Raw genomic sequence first — 17,425 nt, forward strand, 5'->3', positions numbered from 1 at the left:
CTTCATCACAGTCACTCGCCGATCCAAGCATCGATACTCGCCAATCCCCTCTCTTTATCTCTGTTGGTGTGTCCGTGTGTGAGTGTGTTTGATTTTGTGGTGTCAGTGGTTGATTTTGTTGTTGATTTTGTGGTTGATTTTGTATTTTTGTGGTTGATTTTTGATTTTATGTCTGTGGGATGTGTGTATCAGAGAAAGAAGAAGATGATGAAAGAGAAAAGATGTGTTGGTTTTGCAGATGGAGAAGAGAGAGAGAAGAAAATGAGCAAAATTAAAAATTATTAGAATATTAGAATGCAAAGTTATAGTAACCGTACACATATGCACAGTTATTGTAGCACTTTTGCATTTATACATAATTTTATACCCACTAATATTGATATTTTTTTGGTTAAAATATGTAAATTATCTACTTTTTGTATTTTGCAAGAATTTACAATTACTAATATGGTTGCTCTTAGTTAGGCATCTATCACGTGGCTTGGACCCAGATCATATAAAGAGGTCAACATGTGTTTACAACTTTACAATTACAAAATGCTTTTTAGCAATGAAGGTATTAAAAAGAAAAAGAAAAAGTAGGAATCTAATAAATTTAATAAAAATAGGAGGGTAGTGTGGGTGATGGCAACCAAACTTGACGTGTTCATCGGGAAGAGTCTAAAAGAATCTAATCTGTGTGGGGGATAGGGATTGTTGTTGACGACATTAAGATGTGGATGTGGTTGTGGTTGTGGTTGTGGTTGTGTGTGGTGTAAACATATTAAAGAGATTTGCATGCACGTATTGACAGGTGAGTGTGAGCTGGTTTTGTTTCTTTCCTTTTTTTTTTTCCTATTCCTTTCCACGCTTTTGCTTGCATGGCTTCTTTTGCCCCCACAGTATTTACTGGCCTCACAATACTATACTAAACAATATTAATTATTTATTATGCTCTCCATGTCCAAATCTTCCTTGCCCTCTCAACCTTTTCTTTTGCATTTCTTTTCCTNTCTTTATTTAAAAAGTAAAATAAATAATTCCATATACAAACACTGCCATAATAAATATCTATTAATAATTACCATATTTAATAGTTTCATATAAAACAAAATCATAATAAATACTCATTAATATCTAATCATAATGATCAAATTTCATATTTAATAGTATTTCATGTACAAACAAACGATATTAATTATCTATTAACAATTACCATAATTATATATTTAATAGTTTCATATAAAACAAAATCATAATTAATACTTATTAATATCTTTTTATAATTGATCAAATTTATATTTAATATTATTTTATGTACAAACACAATTATAATATGTCTATTAATAACTCTCATAATATCAAATTTATATTTATATACAAAATAAAATAGAGAGAAAATTATTTTTATATAAAAATCATGTTTTATTAAATTTTCTCTGGCATTTCACGGCTCACTGACTATTTAAGAAAATAATTCAAAAACAAATACTATTATCTAATTAAATAAATATTAGATATATTAAAAATTTTAATAAAAATGATACTGCAAAAAATATTCAACTTGTATTAACGTAGTTGATTTAAGAATCATTTCACAATCACATAATAATAATAATTGTAGGGTCTCATTTTACAGCCCAAGCCCAAAAGATATGAGATATTGGTCCAATGAGCCTAGTACAATAAATTTGTAGAGAGTGGATCAAAGAACTAGACCCTCTATGAATATAACAACGACTAGTATGAATTTAAAAGATGATCAAGCAAGAATCAAAGCATATAGGACTGAATGAATTCATTGTTTGAGGAGGCAAATTATGATAGAAATCAATAGAAATGATTACAAATGCAATTTTGATTGCTACAGTAGTCTTTTTTCTAGTTTTCGATCCCCCTCTCATGGAGGATCTTTTATATTATATAGTTCTCTCTAAACCATCTTGATCTTACACTTGTTGATCATCTGAACCTTTACTTGAGTACCTGTCCCATCAAACATCTGTTTTTGTTCTTTGTGAATCGTGGCAGTCAAGAATACACTGTTTAGGGGTCTTCTCCACATAAATGCAACTAGAAAAGTAGCTGCAATGCATTTAATGCGGTGGTAGTAGCTTTCATTGGATATTTCATAGTTCCCATCAATCTTATACGTATATGATGAGCGTTCTTATCACTGGATGCTCCTAGAAGATCACCCGGATTATTGGAATACAGATTCGAAGTGTATTCATCACATCCGAGGAAGATTTGCCTCCTCGGCCCACCTTCCATTCGTTCGTTCCTTGTGAAATTTTAATTGGAACCCCTCACAATCATTTGCTCCTCCTCAGATATAGCCATATCTTCGGATTAGGCCTAAGGCCCAATATATAATTTCAAACCCTTATCCCTACAATAATAATAATAATAATTCACAATTTCTTAATTTTTATATCAATTTACACAGGAAATTTAAAAAAAAATAAATTGCAGATTGTGGTGTGTCAAGACTCAAGTGTGAGCTGGTAAGCAAATTAAAATGTATTGTGAATTTTTGTTGCCAATATATATATACACACACACACATATACACACATATATACTTGACTTTTGGATGACCTTATAATATGTTTCCATATAAGGTTATGAGACATCACAATTTGACATGCCAATTCTATATATATCTAGTAAAGTTTTTATATTTTATATTTAAACACTCAATTATAATGTTAACATATTTTTAAAGGGAAAAGCTTAATGATGTCCTAAGAGCGGGAAATTATTGTGTACTCTCGGAGTACCATAAATGTGTATTCTCTCCTCTCACATGAATGATGAGTCTCACTAATTAAATTTACGGTGGGATCCACCATTCATGTGAGATGATGGAGTACGCATTTATGGTACTCCGGGAGTACCTAATAATTTTCCCCTAAGAGCATTGGTTTAGAAAATATTTTTAGAAACTTTTATGGGAAAAGAAAAAATGTAATTAATTTTTTAATAGCTTTTTATATTTCCCATAAAAGTGGTATTAAATTTTTACTAAAATGGTCAATTAACAAATAAATACCTTTAATAATTACCATAATTATACATTTAATAGTTTTACATAAAATAAAAGGGATATGTTAATGAATGACCTAATGGCATTGGTTTAGGAACTATTCTTAAAAACATTTTATGGGAAAATGATATAGTAATTAATTTTTTTTACAGCTTTTTATATTTCTCATAAAAGTGGTATATATTAGAAATTTTCCTAATATGCTTTATTAACAATTTCCTAAAGGCAGTTAACATGACCCTAAAAAAAAATCATAATAAGTACTTTTAATAAGGATAAAACTTAAGTACAGTACTTTAGGTGCTGTTTCTTAGGTTCTTCTATTAAAATTCAGTCATGTGGCTACTTAATTAAAAAATACACTTCCATCCCATGAGAAAAAATTCACATGGCAGAATCTTAAAATGAAAACCTAAGGAATAGCACTTAAGTACTGTACTTAAGTCTTGCTCCTTTAATCATTACCACAATTATACATTTAATAGTCCATATAAAACAAAATCATAATAAATACTCATTAATATCTATCATGATGATCAAATTTCATATTTAATATTATTTTATGTATAAACACAATTATAATAAGGGTTATGCTAACGGGTGCCCTTAGCAATGGCTAACAATTCATTTTAGAAAAGTTTTGACACCACTTTTATGGGAAATAGAAAATGCTTTCAAAATATTAATTTTCTTTTTCTTTTTCCATAAAAATTTTCTTTAAATGGATTATTAACCATTGTTCTAAGGGCAACCTTTAGCATTTCCCTTATAATAAATGTCTATTAATAGCTATCAATATCATAATATCAAATATCAAGTTTTACATTTCTATTCAAAATAAAAAAAGAGTGAATTATTTATTGTATATTAAAAAAAAAAAAAATCATACCCGTGCATTGCACAAGTCCCTAAATATTTAAGGAAATAAATCAAAAGATATATAATTATCTAAAGAAATATTACACACATTAAGAAAGTTATTTAAAAATATAATAAAGAAAAAAGATCTTGCTAAAAAAATGAAACTTGTATTAACATCATTGGTTTTAAAATCATTACACAATCACAATAATTTTACAATACTTTTTAATTTGTAAATCAATTTACACTAGAACTTTAAAAAAAAAAAAAATTGTAAATTGTGAAGGAACAAGTGCAAGTTGATAATCAAATTTAAGTGTTTTGTAAAAATATTGTTACTCTAACTTGATTTCTTTATTTATGAGATTAAATTCAATAAGGACGGGGTGTAAACCCTTTGGTTTACACCAGCCAATAAGGACATGCCACATCAGATTTTTACTTAAACTCATTATAAAATCAATACATCTTAATACACCTAATAACATCTTAACATCTTAACAAACCAAAAAAAAACCCTATTTCCTTCCTCAGCTCTTGCGTCTCCAGCCACAATCCTGAGGCCAATTGTGGCCAACTATCTTGAGTCTTGCAAACTTGAGCCTCCAAAATGCCCCGGGAGTCCCTTCAATCTTTTCGAGGTAAATTTTTAGAAATACTATATATCACAATACTGTTCCAGTTTTCCAGTTTTACTCCTTATACATGTGTGTAATGCATTTTCTTTTAATCATATTCTAATGCATGATATCACTATGGTTTAAATTTTGCAGGTCCATACTTGATAACCGAGTTGGAAAAATATTGTCCAAACTTAATAGGAGATAATATAAGTTTTTGGAAAAATCAATGGGATTCCCACGTTACTTGTTCAGAGGATAGGTTCGATGAGTTCAGATATTTCTCTGTGGCATTAAAATTGATGAAAAATGTTGATATTTTAGACTATCTAGATGACACAGGAATCGGGCCTTTGCCCAAGGCACTATATAGAAGCAGTGAGATCAGTGAAATAGGTGTATTTTATTTATTTTATTTTATTTTGGTCGAAATATTATTAGGTGTATTAAGATGTATTGATTTTACAATGAGTTCAAGTAAAAATCTGATGTAGCATGTCCTTATTGGCTGGTGTAAACCAAAGGGTTTACACTCCGTCCTTATTAAATTTAATCTCTTTCTTTATTGTCAATAAAATTTGCATGATTACAATAAATCTTTCGCCCACATGGATAAAGAGTATATAAACATGAAAAAACTCCAACCTCACGTGATGAAAAAAACCATTTTAAGAAGAAAAAAAAATCCCATATTGTCACTATCAATTACTAATATTAGAAAATAATTTTATTATAAATCTCGAATAATGGAGTAGTAGGGTAGCCACTAAAGTAGCTAAAGTTGTGGCCACCGAAATAGGTCCTATACTATACAAAGTTCGTTTACTTCTACTCACAACCTTTAATATAAAAAAAATAAATAAATAAATAAATAAAAAATCTAGTCAACCAGTGCGCTTAGGACATTTGTTAATAAACTCGACCAATGTGAATCAACTTGAAACTCAAACCTTGTCCTAGATTAGGGGTAGCTAAACTAATCCAAAGGCCATAAGAGGGGATCATATATTTAAACACTCAATTCAAATTTTAACATATCATATTTTCTTTATTTAAAAAATAAAATAAATTAACAATTCCACATACAAACACAACCATAATAAATACTGTATCTATTAATAATTATCATAATTATATATTTAACAGGTTCGTATTAAAAAAAAATCATAATAAATACTCATTAATATCTATTCATAATGATCAAAATTCATATTTAATAGTATTTCATGTAGATAACACAATCATAAAAATATTCATTAATATTTACCATAATTGTGTATTTAATAGTTCATATAAAACAAAATCATAATAAATACTCATTAATAGTATTCATGTACAAACAAAATTATAATAAATTTCTATTAGTAACTCTCATAATATCGAATTTCATATTTATATACAAAATAAAATAGAAATAAAATTATTTTTATATAAAAATCATGTTTTATTAAATTTCTTGCGCATTGCACAGGCCACTGACTTGTTAAGGAAATAAATAAAAAATATATTATTATCTAATTAAATAAATATTATATATATTAAGAAATTTAATAAAAATGATATTGCTAAAAAATTCAACTTCTATTAACATAATTGATTTGTTTCTCAAAAAAAAAAATAGATAGATAGATAGATAGATATATAAAAATAAAAAATGTTTTACTTTTAGTTGACCGTATAATATTTTTCCATATTTGAGACATTGCAATCTTACATGCCAATTCTATACATATTTAGTCGAGTTTATATATGTTATATTTAAACACTTGATTAGAATTTTAACATTTTTTTTTTAAAGGGAAATGTTTAAGAATGCCCTAAGGACATTGGTTTATAAAATCTTTTAAAAATTATTTTGTTTTATTTTATTTTTTGAGAAACTAGAGTAGCATTTCCTGATGCTAATACTCTAACACTGCATAAAACACTTTTTATTGGGAAAAAAGAAGTAACTATTTTTTTTTTTACAATTTTTTTTATATTTTCTATAAAAGTGGTATTAAACTTTTATTAAAATCGTCAATTAACAAATATTTTAAGGAGACCTATTAATGAAGTTGTAGGGTTAGGATTTGTGGCCCAAGCCCAAAACAATGAATTTGTAGAGTATGGGTAAAAGAGCTAGGTTGATTATGGGATCAATAACAACTAATCACAACCCTCAAGCACAGACCAACATGAATTTACACGTAAAGAATGGGTGTCCGAAGAGCTATATTATTGATTATGTGGTGAATACAGATCTTAGGGTTACAATAAAGCTCTTATTCTTTTTTTGTCTCTTCCTTTTTCCTTCGCTTTTCCTCAGGAGCTTCTTTCCTTTATATAACCTCTCTTCTCCTCATCTCCATCGTCCACTTGTACCTTATCCGTAAGTCCACTTGAGTATATGTCATCTCAAACATCTCCTTTAACTCTGTGTGAGTGGCGGTAGGTGAGGATACATTGTTCAGGGGTCTTCTCTACATAAATGCAGCCAGAAAAGTTGCTGCAGAGCATTAAATACGGTGGTAGCAACTTTCCTTTTAGATATTTCTTCATCCTTATCGTCTCCAAGTGTACTCAGAGCTTATCTTGATCAGGAGGAGTCCTCGGAAGATCATCTTGACCTTTTATACGTTCAATTGATCCATACTATTCGCGTCAGAGGAGTATAACCTCTTCGGACAGAAGGCGACCTCTTCGGATTGTAATCACCTTTCTCTCTAGAGGTCCCTCTTCCAGATGGGTCTTGCCCTTGCCTCTCCTTCTTTTCGGACGCACAGTAATCCTTACATAGGTCTCTAGGCCCAATATGTTAGATTGGACATTTTTCCCCCCACAAAAGTCATTCTTTAAATAATAAAATAGATGATTATGAATACAAACACAACAATAATAAATACCTTTAATAATTACAATAATTATTCAATTAATAGTTTTGTATAAAACAAAATCATAATAAATATAACTTTAATAATTACCAAAATTATACATTTAATAGTTCTATATAACATAAAATCATAATAAATACCCATTAATATCTTTCATAATGTTCAAATTTCATATATAATATATATTTTTTATATAAGGTAAAAATTCCACTTTAACCTAATCTAAGAGTACATAAATCTCCATTCACACACAAATAGAAAGAAGATCAACATGAAAAATCTCCAACCTCGCGTGATGAAAAAACCATTTTAAGAAGAAAAAAAAAAAAAAAAACCCTATATTGTTGCTGTCCATTACTAAAATCAAAAAATGAGAAATCTGGAATAATGGAATGGTAGGAATAGCCACAAAAGCAGCTAAAATTGTGGTCACCAAAACAAGTCCTATACTATACTAAGTTCATTACTTCTACTCAGAACCTTTAATGAAATAAAACCCTAAAAAAAACTTTAATAAAAATAAAATAAAAAATCCGATCAACGGGTGATATTTGTTAATAAACTATTTTTAAAATTTTTAATATTTTTTATAAAAATATAAAAATTATAAAAAAATTAATTATTTTTTTTCTTTTCTTATAAAAATTTAAAAAACTATTTTATAAATATATACCATTAGAACATTCCTTAACTAGACTAGACTAGCCTAACCTGTTTCACACAAATTTTTTTTTCTTTTTTAAAAATTTGATATTATTATCATTTGCTAAAAGAGAAGGAGGAGTTACAGTAATTAAGAGCCGTTTAGTAGATGAGTTTAAATAATATTCTTTATATTTTTTGAAATATATATAAATAAAAAAATGTGTAAAAATATATCCAATGTTGATTAAAATTTGAAAACCCGTGTTTAAGATACTCTACGGTTGCCGCGTAACTGCATAAAAAGAGCGTCTGGGAAAATCGAGATTGAGGAAAACAAGGAAGGGCATTATCGTCAACGAATATGAACGGCCACAAATTTTCGAAAAAATACTAAAAATATGGTACGCTAAAAAAAACCAATAAAACAAGGGTAAAACAGTCATTCCATTATCCACGTGTCGTGACCTAAACCACTCCGTCTATGCCTATATAAACACAACGTTAGGCTCAACAAACCTCACGAGAAAATCAAAAACACCCAAAAGTCTTTGCAACCAAAGAAAACACAACCTTCTCTCCAAATTTCTTGTGGCTCCGTTTCAATTCTTATCCACCCAACTTAGGGTTTCGTTTAAATTGTTCTCGCATTTTTTTTGTTAAATCTTAATTAATCGGTAAGTTTTTCCGTGGTTTGTCGAATTGATTTCTTAGCTTCTTCGTGCTGGTTCAGATTTCCTGGTTTCGTTTGGTTTTGATATATATTTTTTTATTTATTTGAATTTTAGGGTTTCGGAAAAAGATTACCGGAGGAGTATCCAGATTTTTGCTACGCTTTTTAAAATTTTTTGTAAGTATTCTATTCTATTCCTGACTTGTTTTCTTAATTCTTGTTTGTCTTAGGCATTTTTATTTGTAAATATGTTTAGGTAAAGGTAATATATTTGATTGAGTTTTTATTTTTACGGTTCCTGTTCAATGTGTTTCTTTTTTTCTCTTTTTTCTGATAAACTGTTAAATGTATTGTTGATTTATATATATATATATATATATATATATACACATATAGAATATGCTTTTTGTTTCTGTGAAAGCAATGAACTGGAAGTTGGATATAGCTAAATGAGGCATCGGAGAAGGTAGAAAATATCTTCTAAAGTCTATCACCTCCTCATTAAATGCTGTCCACCTAACACTCTGGCCGCATTAATGTGGAGGTGATACCTGAATAGTAACTAAGCAGCTTTATGACCACTAAGCTGAAAGTTCCGGTAAGGACTGGATGTGACAGAAAGGAGCCCCCAGGATAAGAACTACACGTGTACGAAGGAAACAAGGAAAGAAACGAAGTATATAATGTAGAAACGAAGAAGACAGAAGGGACTTCTGGCCAAAAAAGAAAAAAGAGAAAGAGAGATTAATTGAAAGAGAGCCGAGGAGAGTTTTCCTCAAAGAGCGAATCAATAGTATCCCTTATTACTTGAAGAGTATAACCTTTCTTGAAAACAGTACTAGTTCTTGGACCCATACTCTATAAATTTATTGTTTGGGCTTATTGGGCTGAAACCCAACCCTCAATTCAAATTGGATTGAGTCCCTACAAAAATTATTTTGTTTTATTTTATTTTTTGAGAAACTAGAGTAGCATTTCCTGATAATAATGCTCTAACACTGCATAAAACACTTTTTATTGGGAAAAAAAAAAGTAACTATTTTTTCTTTTACAATTTTTTATATTTTCTATAAAAGTGGTATTAAACTTTTATTAAAATCGTCAATTAACAAATATTTTAAGGACACCTATTAATAAAGTCATTCTTTAAATAATAAAATAGATGATTATGAATACAAACACAACAATAATAAATACCTTTAATAATTACAATAATTATTCAATTAATAGTTTTGTATAAAACAAAATCATAATAAATATAACTTTAATAATGACCAAAATTATACATTTAATAGTTCTATATAACATAAAATCATAATAAATACCCATTAATATCTTTCATAATGTTCAAATTTCATATATAATATATATTTTTTATATAAGGTAAAAATTCCACTTTAACCTAATCTAAGAGTATATAAATCTCCATTCACACACAAATAGAAAGAAGATCAACATGAAAAATCTCCAACCTCACGTGATGAAAAAACCATTTTAAGAAGAAAAAAAAAACCCTATATTGTTGCTGTCCATTACTAAAATCAAAAAATGAGAAATCTGGAATAATGGAATGGTAGGAATAGCCACAAAAGCAGCTAAAATTGTGGTCACCAATACAAGTCCTATACTATACTAAGTTCATCTACTTCTACTCACAACCTATAATGAAATAAAACCCTAAAAAAAAAACTTTAATAAAAATAAAATAAAAAATCCGATCAACGGGTGATATTTGTTAATAAACTATTTTTAAAAATTTTAATATATTTTATAAAAATATAAAAATTATAAAAACTATTTTATAAATATATACCATTAGAACATTCCTTGACTAGACTAGCCTAACCTGTTTCACACAATTTTTTTTTTCTTTTTTAAAAATTTGATATTATTATCATTTGCTAAAAGAGAAGGAGGAGTTACAGTGATTATGAGCCGTTTAATAGAAGAATTTAAATAATGTTCTTTATATTTTTTGAAATACATATAAATAAAAAAAAGTGTAAAAATATATATAATGTTGATTAATAATTGAAAGTCCGTGGCTAAGATACTATGGTTGCCGCGTAACTGCATAAAAAGAGCGTCTGGGAAAATCCAGATTGAGGAAAACAAGGAAGGGCATTATCGTCAACGAATATGAACGGCCACAAATTTTCGAAAAAATACTAAAAATAAGGTACGCTAAAATAAAACCAATAAAACAAGGGTAAAACAGTCATTCCATTATCCACGTGTTGAGGAAAACAAGGAAGGGCATTATCGTCAACGAATATGAACGGCCACAAATTTTCGAAAAAATACTAAAAATAAGGTACACTAAAATAAAACCAATAAAACAAGGGTAAAACAGTCATTCCATTATCCACGTGTCGTGACCTAAACCACTCGGTCTATGCCTATATAAGCACAACGTTAGGCTCAGCAAACTCCACGAAAAAATCAAAAACACCCTAAAGTCTTTGCAACCAAAGAAAACACAACCTTCTCTCCAAATTTTCTTGTGGCTCCGTTTCAATTCTTATCCGCCCAACTTAGGGTTTCGTTTAAATTGTTCTCGCATTTTTTTTTTGTTAAATCTTAATTAATCGGTAAGTTTTTCCGTGGTTTGTCGAATTGATTTCTTAGCTTCTTCGTGCTGGTTCAGATTTCCTGGTTTGGTTTGGTTTTGATATATATATTTTTTTATTTATTTGAATTTTAGGGTTTCGGAAAAAGATTACCGGAGGAGTATCCAGATTTTTGCTACGCCTTTTAAAATTTTTTGTAAGTATTCTATTCTATTCCTGACTTGTTTTCTTAATTCTTGTTTGTTTTAGGCATTTTTATTTGTAAATATGTTTAGGTAAAGGTAATATATTTGATTGAGTTTTTATTTTTACGGTTCCTGTTCAATGTGTTTCTTTTTTTCTCTTTTTTCTGATAAACTGTTAAATGTATTGTTGATTTATATATATATATATATATACACATATAGAATATGCTTTTTGTTTCTGTGAAAGCAAAAAAAATTGTGTTTAGTGGAATTGTTTACGTTTTTTAATTTGTGTAATAATTCTATATTTTTTTTTTTTTTTTCATTTGTCTTAATGAGAAAGTCTGAAAAATGATTCCATTCCTTTGTAATTCGGGAAAAAAAAAATTCTCTGGAGAACAGGAATTTGTTTGTTTATTTTATTAGAAAGAGCATTAAATCCAGTAATTTGATCTGGAAATAAATACATTATATTTGTGATCTGATTTTTTGGTGCATTAGGACTTTTATTTTTTTGTTCAATGTTGATTTTCTGATTTTGTTATAATTCATATGTCCTTTTTAGTGGTGGAAAGTGTTGCATTTCTTTATTAATTTGTATGTTTCTATTTGTTGTCTGTGTTCTTTCATTAGCTCTTTAATTCTTAAAAAGTGAATTTATTTCAGTTTGATATGTTTTGTTTAAACAGATCTGTATTAAGTATTAACTAATTGTTGGGAGGTTTTCTGTACTTTGTAGTGCTATTACATCTGTACTTGCATCTCAAATTTTTGATACATACCATATTTTCCTTATTGTTGTACATACTAGTCCATCCAATTCTCGGCAAATTTGGCTTCTGCTTATGTTTCTGTGGTTTTTTCAGGCAAAGACTGAATGAACTAATGGAGTCAAAAGGTGGCAAAAAGAAGTCTAGTAGTAGTGGTACTAGTAAATCATCATTATTCTACGAAGCTCCCCTCGGATACAGCATCGAAGACATCCGTCCTGCCGGTGGAATTAAGAAGTTCAGATCAGCTGCTTACTCCAACGTAAGTTGCATTTTAGTTGAGCTATTTATGTTTTGGTTCTTTTTGATACAAATGAATGGTTTGCTGATTTTACTTTATCTTGTGCTCTTTATGTGCAGTGCGCTCGGAAACCATCCTGAGATTAGCCGTGCTTTGACATAGCCCCCATTAGGATTTCCATTCTGCTTAAAATAATTCTTGTAGTCCTGTCTTTCTTTTCTACTTCTCTTGTTCCCTCGTCCTCCTTTGGTGCAACTTCATTTGTTTCTCTTGAGCCAAGATGTCCTCCATGGCGGTCTCTGCAATTGGATTTGAAGGTTACGAAAAGAGGCTTGAGGTGTCGTTCTTTGAGCCAGGCATCTTTGCCGACCCTGGGGGCATGGGCCTCCGTTCTCTGTCTAAAGCTCAATTAGACGAGATCCTTGAACCAGCTGAGTGCACCATTGTTGCTTCTCTGTCAAATGATTACGTTGATTCCTATGTCCTCTCTGAATCTAGCCTCTTTTTGTATCCTTACAAAGTTATCATCAAAACTTGCGGGACCACAAAATTGCTTCTTTCCATTCCGGCCATCCTTAAATTGGCTGACGGCCTAGCCCTTTCAGTGAAATCTGTGAGATACACTCGTGGAAGCTTTATTTTTCCTGGGGCTCAGTCATTTCCACATCGTTGCTTCTCCGAAGAAGTAGCTGTCCTTGATAACTATTTTGGTAAGCTTGGTTTGGACAGCAAGGCATATGTGATGGGCAGCCCTGACAAAGCACAGAAATGGCATGTTTACTCTGCTTCTGCCGAAATGGCGACACAGTCGGGCCCTGTTTACACACTAGAGATGTGCATGACCGGTTTGGGTAGAAAGAGGGCATCAGTTTTCTACAAAACTAACGAATCTTCAGCAGCTCTGATGACTGATGATTCTGGTATTAGGAAGATTCTTCCTCAATCCAAGATATGTGACTTTGAGTTTGACCCTTGTGGGTACTCCATGAATGCAATTGAAGGTGACGCAATTTCTACAATCCACGTTACCCCAGAAGATGGTTTCAGCTATGCAAGCTTTGAAGCAGTTGGGTATGATTTTAAAGATGTGAATTTGGCCCAGATGATTGAGAGGGTTTTGGCTTGCTTTGAACCTACTGAGTTCTCTGTAGCTCTGCATTCTGACCTTGTTGAAATGGAACTCGGAAGCAAGTTCCCTGTAGACTTGAAGAGCTACCAATGTGGAGAAAAGAGCTATGAAGTGCTTGGATTGGGTGGTGGATCTCTATCCTACCACAGGTTTGTCAGGTCTGAAAGCTGTGGATCTCCTAGATCAATCCTGAAATGCTGCTGGAGCGAGGACGAGAAGGATGAGGAAGTTGAAATGAAATAGTTTGTTTTCATGTGTTATTACTGAATAAAAGTTTGTGGGGTTATGTTTTCGTCTGAGTAATAGAACAATTGGTGTGGCTTTTATTTGTTGTTGCATGTTTCCTCCATTTTCATTTGAGAGTTTGTCTTTTAAAAATTCTGTAATGGATATTGATTCCCTGATACGGGATAAGTTGAACCATTATTTTTAATGATGAGATGCATGTTATTTTTAATTTTATAATAATACTGTGGTTATCTCTTTGCTTTTTATCAACGTAAGTTTTGGATTTGAATACGAGTCTACGATGTGGTGCACTGTGGAGGTGTTAGGTGTGGAATCGTAAGTCTATTGATTTTGGTATTATTATGCTCCCTAGTGAATGGGTGGGCTAGATGATGTGATGAACATGTTTTTTCCATAGAATTTTGACATATGATTCATTCCAAGATGATTGCCTGCCTTCTATCATTAGATGCATTAGACTAATTTAGTTTAAGTCATTAGACTAAGAAATCAATCAATTAGTAAGGGTAGGGGGAGTTTGAACCACAAATATTTTAACCAATGATAAAAAACTTAACTAATTGAGTTTAATTGGAACCTACGTAACTAATTGAACTTAATTGGAACACGTATGTGATGATCAGTTAATTAGTGTAGGGAGAGTTTGAACCTCAAATATTTTATTTAAATGTAATCATTGGCAAAAAAAAAAATATTAAGCTTAATTGGAACCCACATATGATGAACTCTTTCATAGATCATTTTCTATGCTACAACATTTATTGTCACGCTGTGGGGTTGAACTACGGCCGTATGGGATGAATTATTGCACCTCATTATTTTCACGATGTGATGAACTCATCATACACAACTATCTGTCAAATTACATCAACTGTTGTTACAATCATGTACTGTTTAATACTTATAATACTTCTTGCTCAAGTTTTATATTCCTGTTTGCTTTGCAAACTAGTGTAATTTCCTTACGTTGTCCTGGTTTCCCATTGAGCTTTCCAACCTTGCTATAGTAGAATAATATAGTTAGTGTTTCCTCAAAAAAATAAAAAGTAAAAGAGAGAAGAATATAATTGGGGTAATTCTGACTCTTTAAAACTACACCCTAAAGCAGATAACTCATTCTCTTGCTGTTTCTACACTCTTTCTCCTAAAACAAGCCAATTCTTCCTCCAACCTCCTTTTTTTTTTTCTTTTTTCTTTTTTCTTTTTTTCCTAAAAGAGCGTGTGTATACGAGATATACATGAAATTGAGTTTTGAAAACACAATTTCAATTAAATTGAAAACATGATTTCATCGGTTCACAATTATAAGTGAAAACATAATTTTAGTTGTATAACTCAACGTGTGCAATAATAATTAGCATTTTCAAAACATCATTTGAGAATTAATAATTAGTTTTGAATGATAGATGCCGTTCACACTCAACTTATAGAAACGGACGTGACTTTCTTTCTTGTGTGTAAAGAACATATTTTGAAATGAGCACAATAGAGACGAGCTGCCAAACTTGACCCTAACACAAAGAGCCAAAAGACGCCACCATATAAAAAAGCATTTAAAGTGGTAGGCACTTGCCTTGCCGCAAAAGAAGGATGTCTGCCAAATTGCCACTACCTAAGAAAAGGAATATAGAATGCATTTTTCCAAGCAATTAATGAAGTGGCTGGAAATTTCTTGGATTGTAACAATTCCTGTTTGTGAAGATGCTTGGAAGTTTACTTCAATCTTCATTTGTTCAAATTTGCCAAACGATGTGGTTAGGTACAATTAATAATGTGATTGATTTGGGATTTTGGTATAGCTATCGTTTTGAGTTTAAGAACAACCTTAATTGGTATGCTTTGCTAGGTCAAGGCATTATTTCATTGGTGGATCTTGTTCTTGGAGCATAAATTCCAATGAATTATCCTGGACCACTAGTATATGACATCCCATAAAGCAGAGGTAGACATTTGATTTTTACATAAAAGAGGCATCTATATCTATATATATATATATATTTTTTTTTTTTTTTTCTCTTCTAATCATTTTCTAGTAAAAACATCATTTGAGAATTAATAATTAGTTTTGAATGATAGATGCCGTTCACACTCAACTTATAGAAACGGACGTGACTTTCTTTCTTGTGTGTAAAGAACATATTTTGAAATGAGCACAATAGAGACGAGCTGCCAAACTTGACCCTAACACAAAGAGCCAAAAGACGCCACCATATAAAAAAGCATTTAAAGTGGTAGGCACTTGCCTTGCCGCAAAAGAAGGATGTCTGCCAAATTGCCACTACCTAAGAAAAGGAATATAGAATGCATTTTTCCAAGCAATTAATGAAGTGGCTGGAAATTTCTTGGATTGTAACAATTCCTGTTTGTGAAGATGCTTGGAAGTTTACTTCAATCTTCATTTGTTCAAATTTGCCAAACGATGTGGTTAGGTACAATTAATAATGTGATTGATTTGGGATTTTGGTATAGCTATCGTTTTGAGTTTAAGAACAACCTTAATTGGTATGCTTTGCTAGGTCAAGGCATTATTTCATTGGTGGATCTTGTTCTTGGAGCATAAATTCCAATGAATTATCCTGGACCACTAGTATATGACATCCCATAAAGCAGAGGTAGACATTTGATTTTTACATAAAAGAGGCATCTATATCTATATATATATATATATTTTTTTTTTTTTTTTCTCTTCTAATCATTTTCTAGTAATGTGGTTCTTTTTAGAACACTGCATTAGTGCAGCCGACATAATTGCCATATATTGCATAAAAGGCAATGAAAAAGACAACCAATCAAAATTAGGCTATAGTGTCCTATTAAACAGAAAAGCTATCAGTGAAAAAGGGGCCCAATAGGGCCAACACTGTAGTCACTGAATGTAATTTCTAGTGAGGCCATAGAAGTTTTTACCGAGCATTCCCGTCAAGAATGCTAAAAAAATATAGTTTTTAACAATTTAAAATATTATTTTATTTATTTTAACACCCTACTTTATAATATACCCAAAATTAAAGGTTTTACATTTTTTACCACTCCATTAAAATATTATTTATTTATTATTATTTTTAATTATTTTTATTCTCAATTTCATCTTTTCCTCTATGCGTATCTCTCTTCTCTCAAACCCTCAAAACCCAACCCATTGTCACTACCCACATCCACTACCACAAACACCACCACCCACAACCTCAACCCTCAACCACCAAAATCACAAACAAAAACAAATCTAAAACCAAATCACAAACCAAAAAAAAAAAAAACCATAAAATTTCATACCCATCCACCATCAACGGTTCACCACAAACCATACCCACCCAAAACCAAATCGTGAACCCACCATCCACGACCTGCAAATCACAAACCCACCAAATTATGCCCAAGTTGGGATTCTTGTACAAACCCACAACCTACAAATCAGAACCCAAGGTGTGGGAGAAGGGTAGGTGGCATGGGAGGAGGCTTGGTGGCGTGGATCAAGTGTTGGTCAGGCGTGGGAAGAAGGTTTGGCAGCATGGGTCAAGCATGGGAAGAGAGGACTTTGCGACGTGAGTGATGGCAAGGGAGAAGAGATGAAAAGGAGAGAAGAG

At 30.9% G+C, this 17,425-nt stretch overlaps 1 protein-coding gene and 2 long non-coding RNA genes across 3 annotated transcripts; all 3 read left to right on the forward strand.

Moving 5' to 3' along the window:
* The first annotated feature begins 8,547 nt into the window (after positions 1-8,547).
* Positions 8,548-8,874, forward strand: LOC136067967 (uncharacterized). Its single transcript, XR_010629356.1, has 2 exons — positions 8,548-8,701; positions 8,813-8,874. It is a non-coding gene; the product is annotated as an uncharacterized LOC136067967 (long non-coding RNA).
* Positions 8,875-11,131: 2,257 nt separating this feature from the next.
* On the forward strand, positions 11,132-12,420 carry LOC136061510 (uncharacterized). The gene is made up of 3 exons (XR_010629357.1): positions 11,132-11,288; positions 11,402-11,463; positions 12,319-12,420. It is a non-coding gene; the product is annotated as an uncharacterized LOC136061510 (long non-coding RNA).
* A 180-nt stretch (positions 12,421-12,600) lies between these two features.
* On the forward strand, positions 12,601-14,049 carry LOC112015969 (S-adenosylmethionine decarboxylase proenzyme). The gene has a single exon (XM_065774477.1). It carries the CDS (start codon positions 12,744-12,746, stop codon positions 13,833-13,835), a length of 1,092 nt encoding a protein of 363 aa, XP_065630549.1. The 5' UTR covers positions 12,601-12,743; the 3' UTR covers positions 13,836-14,049.
* The last annotated feature ends 3,376 nt before the right edge of the window (positions 14,050-17,425 follow it).

Source organism: Quercus suber, unplaced genomic scaffold, assembly GCF_002906115.3.
Source record: "Quercus suber isolate HL8 unplaced genomic scaffold, Cork oak 2.0 scaffold_93, whole genome shotgun sequence".
NCBI classification, from domain to species: domain Eukaryota; kingdom Viridiplantae; phylum Streptophyta; class Magnoliopsida; order Fagales; family Fagaceae; genus Quercus; species Quercus suber.

Excerpts from the sequence above, each read along its gene's own strand:
- LOC112015969 (XM_065774477.1), top strand. The coding sequence starts at position 12,744 with ATGTCCTCCATGGCGGTCTCTGCAATTGGATTTGAAGGTTACGAAAAG.